Below are 20925 nucleotides of genomic sequence, written 5' to 3'. Positions count from 1 at the left end.
TGTCATAATAATGGACTTCAGAAAGACGTTTGACAAGGTTCCCCATGGTAAGCTGACAGAGAAAGTGAAGCAGCATGGAATGCATTAGCTGATGGATAGAGAACTGGCTGGTCAGCAGGAGACAGTAGTAGTGGAAGGGAGTTACTCAAAATGGAGAACTGTAACCAGTGGTGTCCCACAGGGATCGATGTTAGGACCACTGTTTATTTGTGATATACATAAGTGATCTGGAGGAAGGTATAGGTGGTCTGATTAGCATGTTTGCAAATGACACTAAGATTGGTGAAGGGGGCTGTCAGAGAATGCAGCAAAATCTAGATAGATTGGAGAGTTGGGCATAGAAATGGCAAATGGAGTTGATGCATTTGGAAGATCCAATTCAAGAGCAAATTATACAGAAAATGGAAATGCCCTGGGGAATATTTGAAGTACAAAGAGATCTGGATGTTCAGGTCCACTGTACCCTGAAGGTGGCCAAGCAGGCCAATAGTGGTCAGAAGGCATACCGCATGCTTTCCTTAATTGGATGGGGTAACTGAGTATAAGAGCTGTCAGGTCATGTTACAGTTGTGTATAGTTCTGGTCGCCACATTACCAAAAGGATGTGGATGCTTTGGAGAGGGTGCAGAGGAGGTTCACCAGATGTTTTGCTGGCCATGAAGAGAGGTTGTGTAGATTAGGATTTTCATTGGAAACACGGAGGTTGAAGTTGAACCTGATTGAGGTTTACAAAATCTTGAAGTATAGACAGGGTGGGTAGCAAGAAGCTTTTTCCCCAGAGTTGGGGACATAATTACTAGGGTCAATACCTCAAGGTGAGAGGGGAAAAGTTTTTAAGGGTGATATACACAGGGTGATGGGTGCCTGCCAGCAGAGGTGGTTGAGGTGGGCACAATAGTATTATTCAAGATGTATCTAGTCAGATACATGAATGGGCAGGGGGCAGGGGGCAGAGGGATACAGATCCTTAGAAAATAGGTGACAGGTTTAGATAGAAAATCTGGATCAGTGCAGGCTTGGAGGGCCAAAGGGCCTGTTCCTGTGCTGTAATTTTCTTTGTTCTTTGAGTGGGCATAATTTTAAGGTAATTGGAGATGTCAGAGTAGTGGATGCAGGGAATGCACTGTCAGCAGTAGTAGTAGAGTCAGACAAATTAGGGACATTTTAAATAACTCTTATACACATGGAAGTTCGTATAATGAAGGGTATATAGGTTAGTCTGATCTTCAAGTAGGATGAAAGGCTGCCACAACATCAAGGCTGAAGGGCCTGTACTTTGCTGTACTGTTCCATGTTCTAGCACCTTCCAAACTCATGACCACTTTCATCGAGAAGGAAAAGGCAGCAAATTCATGGGAACACCACCTTCAAGTTCCCTTCCAAGCCACTCGCCATCCTGTCTTGGAAGTATATTGCTATTTCTTCAATGCCACTGGGTCAAAATTCTGGAATTTTGACCCAGTGGCATTGAAGACCCCTAATAACATTGTGGGTCAACCTACAGCACATGGACTGCAGTGGCTCATCCCTACCTTCTCAAAGGTAACCAGTTCATGCAATAAATGCTGGCCAGCCAGTGATACTCAGATCTCTCAAATTAAGAAAATTTTTAAAAATTATATACACAGCAATATGGCCATACAGGTCCACAGATCCCTGAAAGTGGCAACAGTGGTGGATAAGATGGTCAAGGCATACGGCACGCTTGTCTTCATCGACTGGGGTATTGAATATAAAAGTTGGTACATTTATGTTATAATTGTACGGAACTTTGAGGCCAGATGTGCAATGTTGCATGCACTTCTGGTCGTCACACCACCAGCAGGATGTGGATGCTTGGGAAAGGATGCAGAGAAAGTTGACCAGAATGTTGCTTAGGCTGGAGGGTTTTAATTGAGGCGAGGTTGGATAAACTCAGATCGTTTTCACTGGAAAGATGGAGATTGAGGGATGACCTGATTGAGGTCTACAAAATTATGGGAGTCATAGATGGGGGGGATACTCAGTGGGGTTTTTTCCCCCCAGGGTGGAAAGGTCAACTACAAGAGGGCACCAGTTCAAAGTGAGAGGGGACAAGTGTAGGGAGAATCTTTGACCCAGAGGGTGATGGGAGATGGAACACACTTCCAGTGAGGTGGTGGAAACAGGCACATTAGCAACGTTTTAAAGCATATCTTGATAGACACATGAACATGAGGCTAACAGAGGGATAGAAACTGTGTATGGGTAATAAGTAGCAGGTCTAAGTAAGGACAAGGAATCGATATACAGGCTTGCTGGGACAAAGGGGCTGTTCCTGTGTATATTATAACATTGAAGCAGGTAGAGTCGTCCGTGTGTTTGAGTAAAATGGCGGGATTAACTTTTAACCTCCTGAGGAGTCTAGTGCAGAGAAGCCAGGTTTCAAAACTGCAAAATGGGAGTTATACAGAATTGTTTTTCACCTAAACCAAGTGTACTTGTTGAAAGGTCCAGGTTCCACAAGTAAAACCAGCATGATAGTGAATATATCTTTAACAATTTTAAAGTAGTTGGATACAACGTAAATGATATTCAGTTTCGGATTGGTTTAAGGTATGAAGATTACTGATGGAAGGGAATCCAGCCTTGAAGAATGCTCTGAAAGTAGCAGTCTCGATGGAACTAGCAGCCATGAAAGTTCAACAGCTATACTCCAACATTAGAGTTCACAAAATGGCAGTAGAGAGATGAGCACCAATGCAGACTTAGCTGCCATTGATGTCATGCAGCAATAATTTCCTTGTATGGCAAAGCTATTTGCAGAAACTGTGGAAAGAAAGGGCATATTCAACAGGTGTGTTTAAGGAAGAAACATGAACAACATTCAGTACATCAAAAGTACAGAAACAAAAAGTAGAAGGGAGATCTACACAATACAAAAAGGGCAGGAGAAAAGCCCAGACTCTCTATCCACAGAGGAGCTATTATTAAATACAGTGGCCATTGCTGGTGACAGCAGATAGTAGGCCATTCCCTTACTGAATGGCAAACCAGTAAAAATGGAAGTGGACACCAGAGCAGCCGTTTCATTGATTCTTTTTTTTACTTGGTTCGATATTGAGCAATTTGCTTATGATTCGTACACATCACGATAGTACCTGGGCCTCGGTGACTCCTACAAAGATACGGATCATCCATTTTACACTTATCACAAGAAGCTTGCTCCCTGCAGTTCAGTCACTCTCTACCCCAAGGTGAGTTTGTCAAACAGGTCAGGTGCTGGCAGGTGGGATTAGATTGGGTTGGGATATCTGGTCAGCATAGACAAGTTGGACTGAAGGGTCTGTTTCCATGCAGTACATCTGACTCTCTGTATTCTTCCATACCATTCTCAAGGGCTCTTGGTCCTCTTTACTTGTTTATCCAAATGATGTCTCCAGGAAGTCACAAAAATGAGTGACTGTGTTGCCAGAGAAGAGTTTGTGCAGATCCAGCAGACTCTGGTTCACATCGTTTTCCATCTGCAGAGCTTACTGCATGGCTTTCCAATTGTATAGTCAGAGTCATACAGCATGGAAACCGACCACGCTGACCATGTTCCCAAACTAAAATAGTCCTACCTGCTTGTGTTTGGCCTATATCCCTCCAAATCTTTCCTATTCATGTACTTATACAGCTTTTTTTTTAAAAACGTTGTAACTGTGGTCTCACCCACCACTTCCTCTGGCAGTTCATTACACGCATGCAACCCTCTGTTTATGTAATCCTGGCTTCCCACTAATCTTCACCACCTTGTGTGGTCTTTTGTTTGCTTTTATTCTGTCCCTTGTCAGCCATGGTTGCAGCATGAGGCAAAAGTGAGGGCTGCAGATGCTGGAAACCAGAGTCTAGATCAGACTGGTGCTGGAAAAGCACAGCAGGTCAGGCAGCATCCAAGGTGCAGGAAAATCGATGTTTCTGGCAAAAGCCCTTCATCAGGAATAGAGGCAGGAAGCCTCCAGGGTGGAGAGATAAATGGAGGAGGACTGGGGAGCTGGGGAGAAAGTTGTAGCATTCTCCATTTACTAAGGTTTTTTTTGTCGTCTTCCTCGGTGAATTTCTGAGGGTCTCCTGAATTACCCCCAGAAACTGCTCCTATTACTCCTTACTTTCTCCCCTGCTAGGTACCTCTCTCAAACAACTGTAGCCAGCTGATCTCTCATGTCTTTGTAGTTATCTTTTACGATGCCAAAGCATTAAACAGCAAGAGATTTGCTATGGAAATGTTCCCTCTTTAGGCAGTAAGGTTAGAGAGAGCTGTTTGTCAGCTCAAACTGGCCAATTATGTCACTAGAGCAGACTCTGTGATATCAAATACACAATATCCCTTCCCATTTACACAGATTCTTGTCATGAAAATATTCCACAATATTTACAAATATACATACAACAGTCAGTAAATTGGACATTCCAGAGAGCATTGATTCATGTGTGGTTGTCAGTGCACTCCAGCATCCATTTATTTTTCTTGTTTACTTTTACTTTACCCATTTTTAGATGGACATGGAACACTTATTGTGACACTTTGCATTATATCAGCTACATGTTGTTTGTACATTGCCTTTTGTACTTACTGATTTGCATCTTGTAGAAAAGTGCAGCAAATAAAAGAATTATTGTGAACTAACAAAGAAAAAGTAAGTTCAGAGGTTCTAGGATTGGTGCAACAGATACTTTTACCATCCACATTCCATTTCATTTAGATAATTATACAAACAAAAGGACAATGGATGTCTTTTTTTTCCCCACTGAGGTAGTTTATCCTGACATCTATTCTCCTCTTTCTTAACAGAATGGAGCTGACATAAATGCAAAGGATATGCTTAAGATGACTGCCCTTCACTGGGCAGTGGAGCATAGTCACCAAGATGTGGTTGAGCTCTTGATAAAATATGGAGCTGATGTTCACACACCAAGTAAATTCTGCAAGACGGCCTTTGATATTGCAGTGGATAATGAGGATGAAGAATTGATTTTACTGCTTCAGGTAATTAATTAATAGAAGTAACATCACTGTGCTCCTGGCTGATTGTAATACGAACCAAATCAGATCCCTGAGGGAAACCTTGCTTGTTTGGTTGTTTAATTTGGGCACTTGGATTAAGTGCTGTTAGACACTGAAATATATTCATGTGAGGCTACAGATGTTCTTGAACAAGAAAACATTAAATTTATTACACAGAAGAGAAAAGAAAAACAAAAAAGCTATATATTAGATTAGAAGATCTTGACACAAAACAAAGGTTTTAACTTATTTCCCAATACTATCTTTTAACGGAGAATTTCTGTGAAATTTCACTCCTACGATACTTCAACTCAAAAGTTTTTCTTAACATAGAATGGTACAGCATGGAAACAGTCCCTTTGGCCCACCAGTTCCACGCTGAACATGATTCTATTCTAAACAAATTCCATATTCCCTGTCTGTTCTTGTGAATGTCTAAATGCCTCTTTAATATAGCTACCATATCTGTTTCTCCCACTTCCTCTGCCAGCATGTTCCAGGCTCCTCCCACCTTCTGCTTTTGAAAAAAAACTTGCCTTGTACATCTCCTTTTAAACTTTACCCCCCCCCCCCTCACCTTAAATCTATATCCCCTAGTATTTGATATTTCCACCCTGGGAAAAAGACACCAACTATCCACCTTATTCATGTCTCATAAGTTTTTATACATACCCGACAGGTCACCCCTCTGCCTCTGATGCTCTAGCAAAATAAATTAAAGTTTGTCCACCCACTCCAGGCAAATATGCTTCAATCCAGGCAACATCCTGGTAAACCTCTTCCTCACCCACTTCAAAAACTCCACATCCTCCCAATAGTGTGGCATCCAGAAATGTGCGCACAATTCCAAATGTAGTCCAAGTAAAGTTTTATACACCTGCAACATGACTTGCCAATTTTTATACTCAGTACCTTGACCAATGAAAGCAAGTTTGCTGTTGATATTTTTACTATCTTCTCCCCTTGTGTTGCCACTTTCAATGAGCTATGAACTTGCACCTCAAGGTTGCTCTGTATATCATTAGGAATTCTACCATTTTGAGATTTATACTGGGGCTTTCTGGCCTCTAGGTAAGGACACTGCCACTATAACACAAGAGCTCCTCCTTCTATGCTCTTTTGGCAACGAGCTGACTATGAAGTCCTGAGCTCTTTTTGTAACGTTTGGGGCAACATGGTGGCTCAGTGGTTAGTACTGCTGCCACGCAGTGCCAGGGATCCTGATTCAATTTCTGACTCTGGAGTTTGCACATTCCCCCTGTGTTTACATGGGTTTTCTCTGGGTGCTCCAGTTTCCTCCCACAATTCAAAGATATACAGGTTAGGTGAATTAGCCATGCTAAATTGCCCATGGTGTTCAGTGATGTGTAGATTAGGTGCGTTAGTCAGGGTCAATATAGAGTAATCGGGGAATGGTTCTGGGTGGGATACTCTTCAGAGGGTCGGTGTGGACTTGCTGGGCCGAAGGCCCTACTTCCACACTATAGGGATTCTACGATTCGTACACTTTTTCCTGTTGCATTTGACCTCCCAAAATGCATCACCTCTCACTTAGATGTACAGCATGGAAACAGACCTTTTAGTCCAACTCGTCCATGCCGAACAGAAATCCTAAACTATTTTAGTCTTGTTTGCCAGCATTTGGCCCTTTTATCCCTCTTAAACCCTTCTTATTCATGTACCCATCTAGATGCCTTTCAAATGTTGTAATTGTACCAGCCTCCACCACTTTCTCTGGCAGCTCATTCCATACACTCACCATCCTCTGCTTAAAAAAGTTTCCCCTTAGGGCCCTTGTAAATCCACCTGCCCACCTCCTTGCACCTTAAACCTCTGCCTTCTAGTTTTGGACTTGCCTATCCAGGGAAAAGACTTTGGCTACTGACCCTATCCATACCCCTCATGATTTTACAAACTTCTATAACGTCACCCCTCAGTCTCCGACTCTCCAGGGAAAATAGCCCCAGCCTATTCAACATTTCTCTATAGCACAAACTTTCCAACACTGGCAACATCCTTGTAAATTTTTTTCTGAAACCTTTCAAGCTTCACAAAATCCTTCCTATAGCAGGGAAACAAGAATCCTAGAGCAGTATTCCAAAAGTGGCCTAACCAATATCCTGTACAGCCGCAACATGACCTCCTAACTCCTATATTTAATGTTCTGACCAATAAAGGAAAGCATACCAAATATCATCCTCACTACCTGCGACTCTATTTTCAAGGAGCTATGAACCTGCACTCCAAGGTCTCTTTGTTCAGCAACACTCCCTAGCACCTTACCATTAAGTGTATAGTCCTGTTGAGTTTTGCTTTCCCAAAATGCAGCATCTTGTATTTATCTAAGTTAAACTCCATCTGCCACTCCTCAGCCCATTGGCTCATCTGATCAAGATCCTATTGTACTCTGAGGTAACCTTCACTGTCTATTACACCACAAATTTTGGTGTCATCTGCAAACTTACTAACTATACCTTCTATGTTCATGTTCTTAAATGATGAAAAGCAGCGGACCCAGCGCTAATCCTTGGCACATCGCACATGCCTTCAGTCTGTAAAGCAACCGTCCACCTCCACCCTCTGTCTTCAACATTCTGGTCAGTTCTGTATCCAAATGGCTAGTTCTTCCTGTATTCCATGTGATCTAACATTGCTAACCAGTCTACAATGAGGAACCTTGTTGAACGCCTTACTGAAGTCCATATAAATCATGTCCACAACTCTGCCCTGATCAATCCTGTTTGTTACTTCCTTCTCATGCAAAAAGCCATGTTGACTATTCCTAATTGGTCCTTGTCTTTCCAAATCCTGTTCCTCAGGATGCCCTCCAACAATTTGCCTACCATCAGTGTCAGGCTCACCAGTCTATAATTCCCTGGCTTTTCCTTATCACCTTTCTTAAATAGTGGCACCACATTAGCCAACCTCCAGTCTTCTGGCACCTCACCTGTGGCTATCGGTGATACAAATATCTTGGCACAGGGCCCAGCAGCCACTTTCTTAGCTTCCCACCGAATTCTAGGGTACACCTGATCCGATCCTGGGGATATATCCACTCTTTATGCATTTTAAGATGTCCAGCACCACCACCTCTATAAGTAGACATTTTTTATTTCCCCATATTCTATATCTTTCATATCATTCTCCACAGTAAACACTGAAAAACACTCAGAGTATCTCCTCCATCTCGTGAGGTTCCACTTGTCAGCATCCTTGCTGATCTTTAAGGGGGCCTATTCTCTTCCTCTTTTGTCCTTAATGTATTTGTAGAATCCCTTATGGATTCTCCTTAACCCCATTTGCCAAAGCTATCTCATGTTCCCTTTTTGCCCTCCTGTTTTCCCTCTTAAGTATACTCCTACTGCCATTATACTTCTAGGGATTCACTCAATCTCTGCAGTCTGTACCTGACATATGCTTCCTTCTTATTTTTGATCAAACCTTCACTTGTTCAAATTAAACTTCCTATGCCTTTTATCTGCCCAACTTTCCAATTTATCAATATTCTGCTGTATCCTTTGACAACCTTCCTCACTATCTGCAACCTCATCAATTTTCATGTTATTGCAAACTTACTAAACAGATCATCTAGATCTTCATCCAAATCATTAATGCATATATATTACAAACAGTAAAGATTCTAGCACTGATCCTTGTGGAACACCACTGGTTACAGAACTCCGATCAGAAAAATAACCCTCCGCAACTAACCTCTGTCTTCCTAAACCAAGCCAATTTTGTATCCAACTTACAGACTCACTATCGATCCTGTGTGACTTAATCTTCTGCTCCAGTCTACCGTGAGGGACCTTGTCAAATGTTTTAGTAAAGTCCACGTAGACAACCTCCACTGCCCTCCCCTCATCAATCTTCTTTGTCACTTCCTCAAAAATCTCAGTCAAATTTGAGAGACAAGACCTCCCCTGCACAAAGCCTGCTTGACTATCTGTAATAAATCCATACTTTTTATGAATGCGAGTAAGAAGCTTCTCCAATAATTTCCCTACCGTTTGATGTAGTGCTTACCAGCCCATAATAAGCTTACTGGCCTATAATATCCTGGATTATCCCTATTGCCCTGAAACAAAAGGTAACGCTGGCTGTTCTCCAGTCTTCTGGGGCCTTGCCTATGGCTTGCTAAAGATCCCTCCCCAACTCCCCAGTTGGTAAACAAGCAAAGCACAAATATTGAGTGAAGGGGGGCAATTAATAATAGTCACGGAAGCTAAAGTCACCAGTCTGAAATCACTAAACAAGAAGGTTGGCTGCACAGTACTTTTCCTTTCTTCAATGATGTCTGAACGTTATTTTTGAAATGAATTCACTGATGGGGCTGCATAATGACTCAGTGGTTAGCACTGCCGCCTCACTGCGCCAGGAACCTGGGTTTGATTCCAGCCTTGGGTGACTGTGTATGTGTGGAGTTTGCATATTTCTCTTGTGTCTTCGTGGGTTTCCTTCATGTGCTTCCATTTCCTCCCACAGTCCAAAGATGTGTAGGTTAAGTGGATTGACCAAGCTAAATTCCTCAAGTATTCCTGTCACCAGAGACCAGCTTGCTTTTTGTGAATTTTCTGGGATGCTGGTTATTACCACTTTACAAACCCATTGCGAATCCACTGTCCCATTTGAAAGCTTACTTAATCTAAAATGTAATTCCTGGACTGATGATGCACTCCAATCCTCTGGGACCTACCTATTTACAGAAGGTATCAAGCCTAACAATGGACAGAATGTACTTCCTGTCCAGGGACACCAGGAGTGGATGTAACTATGGAAGAAATGCAGACCATTCTCTTGACTGCCTGTAAATGGTCATCTTGGCCAGGGAGCTAGGGTCATCAACATAATTGTCTGCTCCTTCAGTTAAGCAGAGGTCAGTGATGCCGTAAATTTTGTAACGATCAATTTATTTCTCAACCTAGCAGAAATGCAAGTGGCAGAACAATTTGTCTAATTAAGATAAACTACTTGAAGTGTACAGTTTTTCTTTTGTTCAATAACTTTCTCTCTTGTTGCACTAGAGGGCAATGCAGAACCAGAATAACACAAACTTGGACAACTCTGATACGATTATGGTTCATGGTGCTGCACCGCAATTCATTATTGGGCCTGGAGGAGTGGTCAATCTAACTGGATTAGTTTCCACTGGAACGACAAAGGCATCAGGTGTGTTGGTCACTTTACATCTATTTTAGCTTTTCATTGCTGTGAAGCCCACTACTTCCTGTTTTCCTGATTTTTTTTTGACTGAAGGTGAATGATTTTATTGCTAGACTGAAGTAATTGGTAGATTGTGCTGGTGAGTAAACTTTACTGAGGTTTAGAATAATTTCAGGCATTGATGTCTGGGATATACATGTTTTTGTCACAGGATACAGGTAGTCATTACTGAATTTTCCAATGAAGCTAGTAAATCATTTTTCATTGTACCTCATTGATGACAAATGCTCCTGTTATTGATAAACTGCATTTATGTGATGCCTTGTTACGTGATGATATTCCAGTTGTATTCAAGCCAATGGAGTATTTATTTTGAGCAGGCATTGTTGCAGGTAATGTGGCAGTGAATTTGTGCCCATCAGAGCAAGATAATGATTGCTTAAAAAAATCTGTTTAATGATGCTGGTTTAGTGTGAAAAATTGGCCAAGCCAGCAAACAAAAATACCTACTCCTTTCAGATTGTGTTATAGGATCACCTATCTAGGTGAATGAAACCAAACTTATCTAAAAAATGATGTCGCTGATATTGCACTGAAGGCTCAATGTTCACGTCACATTGGCCCTTGTGGCTACAGCCCTCTGACTCTAAGATAGAAATCTGCCATCAGAGCCATGCCAGGAAAATATCACTACTTTTAATTACCCAATATTTACTGCACCTTTTTGAGGTTGCATCTTATTCTCGATAGTAAGTATCATGATTTTAAAAATGCTCTAAGCAAAACATGTTTAACAGCCTTCAACTGAAGGATGGTTGAATGTAAAGAAACAGTATACCTCAGTATTGTCAGTCCCCAGCAAGAATGGGATGGGTGGTAAGGTATAATTGGTTTGGGAATTTCTCTCTCTGTTCAAGATGCACGTCAGTTTAACAGGCAAATCCCAGGCAAAGTCAAAATCTGAGCCCAGTTACATCATTGGTAAGTAGGGACCTTGCAGTGAGATCAAGACTCCTGTGTCCTGAATTTCCTGACTATGCCCTGCTTGACATTTGTTCTGAGCTCACGTGCTTTGTCAGGAATCATTTCACTGAGGTATCGGTGATTTCCTCTCACCCACCAACCTCATTGTTGTGCTTAATGTGACTGATTTTAAACTATATAATTATATTGCCTGTGCTTGGCAGTGAAGAGGGAGCTTTACTTCGTAACTAGCTTCCCTGTGTTAGACTAGAACAACTGGATACCTGAAATTGGAGTATGCCATTTTTTCCCTTTAGCTCAGCTTTACCATAGGTAAGGAATAGAAAATGTTAAATCATTTTCTTATTTGATTCTGATCTGTTAAAATAATCCACCCAAATGCATAAATGTAACTTGTCAAGCTAATTAACTTGAGGTTGTTCATGATTATTTTAATTTTAACTTTGGATATAATTCAAATTCATTCCAAGGATTTCTGTTGTTATGCTTTGTATTTGAAAACATTTTTAAATGATATGTGTATAAGCATAAATTTTCAGTAACCTTTTTTATCCAAGGATTATCTGTATATATTTTAATTTTAGAGTCTCCAGTACAATTTGGCAACTCCTCTACATCAGTATTGGCTACGTTAGCTGCTTTGGCAGAGGCATCAGCACCACTGACTCATACAACTGATGGACCAGGTTAGGAAAATAGCTGCTATTTAGTTTGCTGAATCATTCGGGGCAGACTAAACTATAAATTGTATTCAAAATGGAAGTCCTTGCGCAGTGAGTAGCATCCGCAGTGTTACGTATCTCACTTGTAACTTACTGCTGAGCTTTTAAGCTTATCTTTGGAGAATCATTCAGTCACATGGTGATGCACCACTGTTGTCCATTATGCTACGCATTTCCTGCAACTTTAAACTTGCCACTGATTGTTTTGCTTCAAAACACTACTAATTAAAACATTTGAATGCACTGTGAGACAGTAAGTTTTCCAACACATTTACATCTTTATGTTCAACAAGAATGAACATTGGTGGTATTTTTAAAATGTCCTATGCCATGGTGTAGTGGCGTTCTTGATGACAAGGCTGGGCATTGATCCTTGCAGTTCACTTAGTTGACCATTGGTGGCAGCAGTGGTTCCAGTGACATCCAACTAAGTGGATAGAAATCTAGGTCCACATTCTTAGCTGCAAAGAATTAAATCCAGAGTCTCAGAATTATTACATTCAGAAGGAGGCTATGTATTCCATCATATATGCTAGATTCTCTGAGCATTATAATTTGATGCCAATCTCCTCCATTTTCCTCGTAAATCTCCACATTTGTTTTTCAAATAATTATATAGTACCACCTTGAATGATTCAATGGAAGCTGCCTTCACCGCATCTCCAGGAAGAGCATTCCAGACTGTTAATTATTTGTTGTAAGAAAATGTCTGCATGGGTTTCCTCTGGTTTCCTCCCACAGTCCAAAGATGTACAGGCTAGGTGAATTGGCCATGCTAAATTGCCCACAGTGTCAGGTGCATTAGTCAGAAGGAAATGGGTCTGGGTGGGTTACTCTTCGGAGGGTCGGTGTGGACTTGTTGGGCCGTAGGGTCTGTTTCCACACTGTAGGGAATCTACTCTAATCAAAAAAACAAGAAACTCCTCACATCACATTTGCTTCTGTTACTAATTAGTTTCCATCTATGCCATCTTGTTCTCCTTTTTCAAAGTGGGAACAGTATCTCACTGTGTATTCTGTGCAGACTCATCATGATTTATAAAACTTCAATCAAATTTTCTCTTCTGCAAGGATAGCAGTCCCAGTTCTCCAATCTGTTCTCAAAACTGAAGTTTCTCCTCTCTGGAGCCATTCTTGTAAACCTTATTTTTTATTCTTTCTCCAATCTCTGAAGTGTAGCACCCGGAATTGTGTATAGTACTCCACCTTTGGTCTACCTTATCATTATGCAAGTTCAGCATAATCTCCTTGCATTGTACTCTAGTCTCCCATTTAAGAAAGCCTAGAATACTGAGATTTATATACGGTTCTGTTCTGTTCTTGTCTTGTGCACACATGCACCCATGTCTCGGCAGATCTGGCACTGTGTATGGAGAGAGGAGTCCATGTTTTGAGTCCTATATAGCTTCTCTTCAGAACTTCAGGCTCTTCTGAAATCTACACAACCATGATGAACTGGTTAAGGCGATGGATTTGAAATCCACTGGGGTCGTCTTTTGCAGATTCAAACCCTGCCTACCATATTTCTCATCATTTTTGATTTTAGCCCAGTGTCTGTATATAGAATTTGCTTCCTGTTACTGCAGAGGTATTAATGCCCTTTTGATAGTGGTAGTATCCCTTACCCTGGGCCAGAAGGTCTCATCATGTATCATCTGCTTCAGGCATGTCATGGCATGTCTAGTCATGTTGATTTAAAAATCTACCATGCCGATATCTAATATTGGATAAATGTAGAAAGTTCACTCTTGCTTTTTAAAAAAAAAAAGTAAAATTGGGTTCTTGAGGACTCTTGTGGCTCAGTAAAAACAAAGGTCATCAGTTCACAGTTCTCATGTTCACTCCAAAGTAAAAGAATAAAATAAAAGTGACCTTTTCAGCCAGGAGCAAAAACAGAAGTTGCTGAAAAAGCTCAGCAGGTCTGGCAGCACCTGTGAAGAAAAATCAGTTAATGTTTCAGGTCTGGTGACCCTGCTTCAGAACTCCTTTTTTTGTTTTTCAGCCAGGAGGCCTAGGTTCAAGTCCCACCTGCTCCAGAGGTGTGTCATGACATCTTTGAACAGATTACTTCAGATTTTTGTTTTTTTGAAAGTTGAATTTATCCTTTTTGGTCTGAAGTGTTTGTTATTTGTTAATGGATGTTTGGGTAATTTGGTGATGGGTGATTTTAAAAATAAAAACAATTAAGTTTTTCCCCAGTGAGGGTTTGGCTTCTGTACTGGAGAAGGACCAGAAGGCAAAGGTCAAAACTGGATGTATATGGTAACATACTGATTTAAAATAAGACCCTTGTAAATTGCTGAAAGTTTTTTAATCTCTAACTCCACTTATCATCCGTCTTTTAACATCAATTGCATTGCCTCATTAGCCCTCTCTGTTAGAACTTCAAAAAATGCCAGCAAATTAGTTAGACATGACTTTTCCTCAAAATTATTCTGGGAATCCTTAATTAACCCACACTGTCCAAATAACTATTAATACTACTCTGTTTCTAGAAGTTTATGCTATTATGAAATTGAGACAGAAAGCTGAATCAAATCCACCTTCCTATAACCGAAATAACTGCGGATGCTGTAAATCAGAAACAAAAATAGAAATTGTTGTAAAAGCTCAGCAGGTTTAGCAGCATTTGTGGAGCAAAATCAGAATTAAGAAGGGTCAAGTGACCCTTCCTCAGAACTTCGATCTGTGATTGGCAGTTTGTGTTTTTTAAAAAAAAACAAAGATCATCTTCAGTTCACAGTTCTCATGTTCACTCTCCAAAGTAAAAGAAAAAAATAAAGGTGACAAGATAACAGGCATTCTAACACCTGAGTTTGAGTTTAAGGGTGACTGGAAAAAATGATGACAGAGCCTTTGCAAATTCCTGAGCACCATCAAGACGTTCTAGGTTCTCTCTACCTTTTGCATTACTCAACTCTATTTCTGGGTAATTTAAAACCCCTTATTGTAACTTTCCGTATTCACAATTGCTCTTCCCCTCTCTCACACCCCAATTCTGCAGCTGTGTTTTCACTGCATTCTCCAGAGGATTCATAACTCTGACTACTTTAAAGTTTCCAGTTTCCTCTACACCTTCGTCACAATATCCTCAGCTCAGATTCCAACTCCAGTCTGAGCTGAAGTTTCTCAAGCAGCCTGCATCTACAACAGATACTATCACTGTGGTGTCCACCAGTTCCTATGTATTCCAGCTGTTATACATCAACTACACAGCCATTCCATTGTGTTTTTTTTTAAAAAATGAATCAGTTTGGATGTTAAATATTTTGTACATGAATTTCCTAACTCCACTCTTCAGCTGTAATAATGTCTGCTGTTTTAAACCAGTTGTCAAACTGTGGGACATAGAAGAAATACCCATAAATAATCATACTTTTTTGTGATGTTACACTTTAGCTCTTGCAGGGAAAAAAACAGGTAGCTCGGTCTCTCTGCCTTTTGGTTTTAATCTTCTGCCCTTCTCATGCAGGCTCATTCTTCTCTTTATGAAGCTATTGACCTGTATGCCAACACTGTGTTTGTGAAGCTACTGACTGAGTTTCTCCAGCACTTTGTTTTTGTTTTTGATTCTGCTCTCTGTCTCCTGTTTTTTATGAAGCTGCTGTCCCTGGTCTTCTGTTTCAGAAACATAGGCTCAGTCTGCTAACTCACTGCACACTCCTCCCTGTCAGCTTCAGTAATACTGATTGGTTCACACTTCTCCCAGTTTTGGAGACATGGAGGACGTGGTTGTTGCTGGGTTTGTGTGGGAACCAGCCGGATCCTTCTCTTGTTATCACACTTGTCCTTATCACCCTTGAACCTTTCAACATCACTTGGCAACAATTTCCTTTTTATAATCCTCCAATCTCTGTCCATTATCCTGACCCCTGCCATTTTTCAATTGGAAAAGCCATCAGTCCACTTTGAATCTGTTTCCATCACTGTCAACACTTCTAGTCCTCTTCTACCCTCACTGCACCCTTGTTAGAGTTTCGGTATCTAAACTCTAGGGTATCCCAACCTCCAGACAAGACTCTACCTGCACAACAAATGACTGAATAATCTTTCTGCCTATTAGTATCTTAGATGGATCCACATTTTCTTACCTTGACTAAATAGTCCCACAACCTGACTGACAACACCCAGGGTGCAAATCTCTTCCCTCACCCACTCCTCTAAGCTCCCCACCTGTCACCCCAATCCCAAACTCCCAGTTCACTAGTCCAACACTGACTCGCCCTGCTGGTCTCCAGCCCCTGTACGTGGCTGTCATCCTCCTCCTTTCCCTTGTGTTATGGAGTTCAACAAGGAAAACTGCTGACATCTGCCTCTACACAAAGCCAACTGGTACACTCCATCCTTAAATACAAAAGAACTGGGTGCCACATGATTCCTGTAGACTGTTGGCTTAACGTTGGGATTGAGTATTATTACAAACTGTCCATGTAATGAGTATGTTTGAGATGCAATTGTATTACAAGTTGAAACCTACCACAAAATGGCATGACTTTCCATGTGAGTAGGAGATGCAGCAAACTTGGTCTCTGCAACTGCTATTTCTATTGGAAATCCCCTGCTCACTTCATAAAAATCTGCCAAAAAATGTGTCCAACAATGTGTAATGCTGAATTGCTGGAAAAGTAGAACTCTGTGAAAGCATTAGCTCAGTTTGGCTTCATTTTCACGTGGCGTTTATTGAATTCATAATTGCTGTCATTAAAAATGTGCTAATTCACTGTTTTATTAAACCATAGTGAGTTTTGGCTAATGATTTCAGAAGGAATCTAGGAATAACCACCATTATTAAATTTTATTATTCTTCATTGTGCTTTGCTATCTGTAGTCCAGATCACCACTGAAATTAGAACTGAAAATTTTGACACAGATCAGTAGTACCAGGTTACCGAGTCCATTGATAAAATCAATTAAGCTTTTTCTAATGTCGGATCATTTATTTAGTGTATGCTGGAACTCTTTCCACTTAAAATTTTGTAGGGAGATGTTTGCAATTATTGCAAAGTTGAGACAATGCATGTGTACACTGATCAATTTCACAGGTCTGGATGGGTTGTTGTCCTCATGATCAGGTCTGTTGCACAGTCTGGAATGAAAAGAAGAGTGAAATCTAGTTGACTTCACTCCATATCCTCCTGCCAAAAACATCAATGTAAGGCCTCTCAACCACTCCATAACAAACCACTGGATTAACTCGTTTTTAAGACAGACAATTGGGTTAAGATTTGTCTGTAGAAAATAATTTGCATTCAGGCCTAAAGAATCTTTGCTTTTGTCATTTATTTTTACCAATCCTAAAGTTCCATTTATTTAAAATTACCCCAGTCGAATTATCTTTTTGTTTTCAGCTTACCTTTTCCAAAAGGTGGAATCAAAGATTGCAAGACTGTTAAGTTGACACTGATGCACCTGACCATATTTAGAAAGAAACCCTACAGAATCACAATCTACAAATATGACTAATCTGCTTCCAGTACGTTATACATGCTCTCCTGTATCTGGTGCAGCTAGTGCAACAAAGACATTTTACTGGTGGAGCAAAATTGTACTCCCTATCTTATTTTGTATGCAATTTTGAGTTTGTGCCCCGTATCAGTAAGTATTGAAGAGTAACAGTCCCAATGCAGACCTCTGTGTTTATCCATTTACCACAAATTCTTAAACACATTTGAGCTCTGATAAAAAGAAAAGATTATCAATGAGCTTCCTATACTGCAACTTTTGAAAATCCCTGCACACATTCACTGAATTTCTTTCAATGTGCTATTGCGTTTTCAAAAGGATTTATTTCCAACAAACCTTTTTTATCTACTTGAAGTTTGCTTTGCAATGCTGTCAAAGCTTGTCATTACTAATAGATGAACAGGTTCATGCCATCCTGCCTTTTTGAACAGAGGAATTGTGTTTCAAATTTGCTAAACCAGCAAGATGTTGTCCATTTTGAGCATGTTTGAAGAATTATGATCAGAGCATCGAACTAATTTGTTCCTGACTAGGTTGAATATTCTAACGTATAGCTGTTTTTTTTTCACTTGACTCTAAGACCCACCAGTTTTTAGCACTCCTTTGTATCATCTTAAACTATTCCTTGTCTTGCAGTTTAACTGAGCTGGTGAGGTTGGGGTGTGACAACAGGAGAGGGAAGTGGAATAAAAGAAAATCAGTCTTTTTCTGTGTTTGATTCAAATGTTTATTTCCAAGCTAATTTTATTCCTGCACCTTGGTGTTAATTGGTTTTCCCTCATTCATTTCTTTGACCCACCACGCCATTAGGGAGGGAATTCCGGGATAGTGAACTTTGTTGTTGGGTCAATCTATAGCAGGTAGACTGCAGCAGTTCAAGAAGGAAGCTCACCACCACCTTCTCAAGGGCATTTAGGAACGGGTAATAAATGCTGGTCAGCCAGTAATGACCACATCACACAAATGAATTTTTAAAATTCAATAAATGTGTTCTATTTATAGTCTAGCATTAGCTTGAGTATTTTCTGATTTTATAGTGACTAATTGTGATATTTATCAGTTGTATATACTAGTGTAAAAGTCACATTTTTTAAGACTTTTTTTAAAGGTTCAATTTATAGGGTAGAATAATACACTGTTGCTAGTTTTGAAGGCAGAAATTCATGCTGCAGTTGAAATACCATATTACAGAGGAACCTTGATTATCCGAAGGACATCATATATCTCGTGTAAAGGTTGACCCTACTATATTATTCAGTTAATCGAATTCCGGATAATCGAATGCCAGGTAACGTTGTTTAGCTGAGTATCGGGATCTTGTGATCTTGCTGGATAATCGAGGTTCCTCTGCAGAAGTCAATTTGAAAGCACAACTAATCCTGGGTAAAGAAGAAAAACACAAATGAATTATGGTAAAAGTAATTACTGGATAAAAGCAAGAGAAACAAGAATGAATTGCTGATAGTAAAAGTTTATTTATAAATACCAGTATAAAAATTTAACATGCCAAAGAATTATTGAAATCCTGCAAAATCACACTGTTCAACATTGTCATGGCCTGCTATAATGGCACACTTAAAATGAAACATTTATTAAATTCTGAATGTGTAAACACCTTGAACTTTCCTGCCAAATTCTTTTTGTTTCCTTCCCATTTACTCTCATACGTTATGAACCTCAGCAACATTAACACATTTGTCAAAGAATTAAAGATATATGTAGCTAATATGTCTCACTTTTATTCTGATATGATGGTGCAATTAAAATAATTGACATTTTAACGATATTAACGTTTGAATACATAGTGAACAAAGTGTGATAAGTACTGATAGACTTAGGACCGGTCTGAATGAATGAATCAATCAAAGCGTGCTGTAGTAAACCAGGTGCAGTAAGTAGAGTTATGAATGAACAGAGATGCAGTTTAGTATAGTAAACAAAGAGTGATGAGTAGAGTTACCGGTATGAATGAATGAATGCAGTTTCGTTTAAGTGGGTTAATAGGAACATGCAGTTTTCTTTGTAAGATATTTATAATGCAATATAGTAGGGTCGACCTTTACACGAGATATATGGAAAATTCAAGATTTTTTGGCCAAAATTAAGGAATTGACTTTTACATGAGTATATACGATAATTCTTATGTAGGTGTGGCTGGCGAGTCATTAGTATTGCTGCCTCACAGCACCAGAGACCCGGGTTCAGTTCCCACTTCAGGTGACTGACTGACTGAGTGGAGTTTGCACGTTCTTCCTGTGTCTGCGTGGATTACCTCCAGGTGCTCCAGTTTCCTCCCACAATCCAAAAATGTGCAGGTTAGGTGAATTGGCCATGCTAAATTGCCCGTAGTGTTAGGTGAAGGGGTAAATGTAAGGGAATGGATCTGGGTGGGTTGCACTTCGGCGGGTCGGTGTAGACTTGTTGGGCCGAAGGGCCTGTTTCCACACTGTAAGTAATCTTAAAAAAAAGTATAGAAAATAGGAGCAGGTATAGGCTATTTCACCCTTCAAACCTGCTCTGCCATTCAATATGATCATGACTGATCATTCAGCTGAGAACCCAGTTCCTGCTTTTGCTCCATACACTTTGATTCCTGTAGCCCTTAGGACTTTATCTAACTACTACTTGAAAACATTTAATGTTTTGGTCTCAGCCACTTCTTGTGGCAGAGAATTCCACAGGTTCACCTTTTCCTAGTTGTTCTCAGGTGACTGTAAGGGCTGCTTTGTTGCAGTGGTGCTGCTAGCCATTAAAGTACAATGGGGTCTGTCTTTTTATTAACTAATGCCAGCAATTAGTGCTGCGTTTTACAGAGGTAAAGTACAGTAAGTGGGGTCTCCTGCATGTTAATAGTCACAGTGCAGAACAGTGTCCATGTCTTGAAATGTTTCCCTGAGAACAGCAATGTAGAACCATTTTAGCATTTGTAAGAGCTTTTTGTACATGGTTACCTTTATATTGTCTCCTGGCTGCAATTTAAAACTTGAAAAAAGTACCCCTTGAGGAAAATAATATCTGCTAAATATCTTTTTAGGTGTAATTTATTCAAATCCTTGCACTTTAGTAGCTAAGTTTAAGCTTTAATGTAGCTTTTGGGCTTTGCATATGTGGCTCAAGGGTTAGCACTGCTGCCTCACAGCGCCAGGGAACCAGGTTCATTTCCAGCCTTGGGTGACTGTGTGGAGTTTGCATGTTCTCCAAGTGTCTGTGTGGGTTTCCTCCAGGTGCTCCAGTTTCCTCCCACAGTCCAAAGATGTGCAAGTCAGCTGAATTGGCCATGTTAAGTTGTCCATAGTGTTGGGTGCCTTAGTCAGGGGTAAATGTAGGACAGAGGAATGGGTCTGGGTGGGTTACTCTTTGGAGGGTCAATGTGGACTTGTTGGGCCAAAGCGCTTGTTTCCACACTGTAAGGGATGTAATGTAATTGTATGATGATGTAAATTGGCAATAAAGACGATTACTTAACATATTGCGCTCGCTGTTTTAGTCAGTAGCAACGCCTGGTGTGACATCTTTGTCCTTGGTTCCTCACCCTTTTCAGATCCTGTATCTGTCACCTCCAGCTTTTCTTCTGGGGTAAATCATTCT

The 20925-nt window shown here is 40.4% G+C and overlaps 1 protein-coding gene across 8 annotated transcripts in view; it reads left to right on the top strand.

Moving 5' to 3' along the window:
• gabpb1 (GA binding protein transcription factor subunit beta 1) overlaps positions 1 to 20925 on the top strand; it is an 86674-nt gene that overhangs the window by 31459 nt on the left and 34290 nt on the right. For all 8 annotated transcript variants that reach the window (XM_072565431.1, XM_072565429.1, XM_072565427.1 and 5 more), the window contains 3 exons: positions 4793 to 4987; positions 10030 to 10174; positions 11737 to 11838. In XM_072565431.1, coding sequence (XP_072421532.1) covers positions 4793 to 4987; positions 10030 to 10174; positions 11737 to 11838 — 442 coding nt within the window. The remainder of the gene's footprint in view (positions 1 to 4792; positions 4988 to 10029; positions 10175 to 11736; positions 11839 to 20925) is intronic.

The sequence above is a fragment of the Chiloscyllium punctatum genome, chromosome 48 (assembly GCF_047496795.1).
Source record: "Chiloscyllium punctatum isolate Juve2018m chromosome 48, sChiPun1.3, whole genome shotgun sequence".
NCBI lineage: Eukaryota > Metazoa > Chordata > Chondrichthyes > Orectolobiformes > Hemiscylliidae > Chiloscyllium > Chiloscyllium punctatum.
The sequence above is the reverse complement of the archived record's forward strand: the minus strand, read 5'-3'. Positions and strand labels throughout refer to the sequence as shown.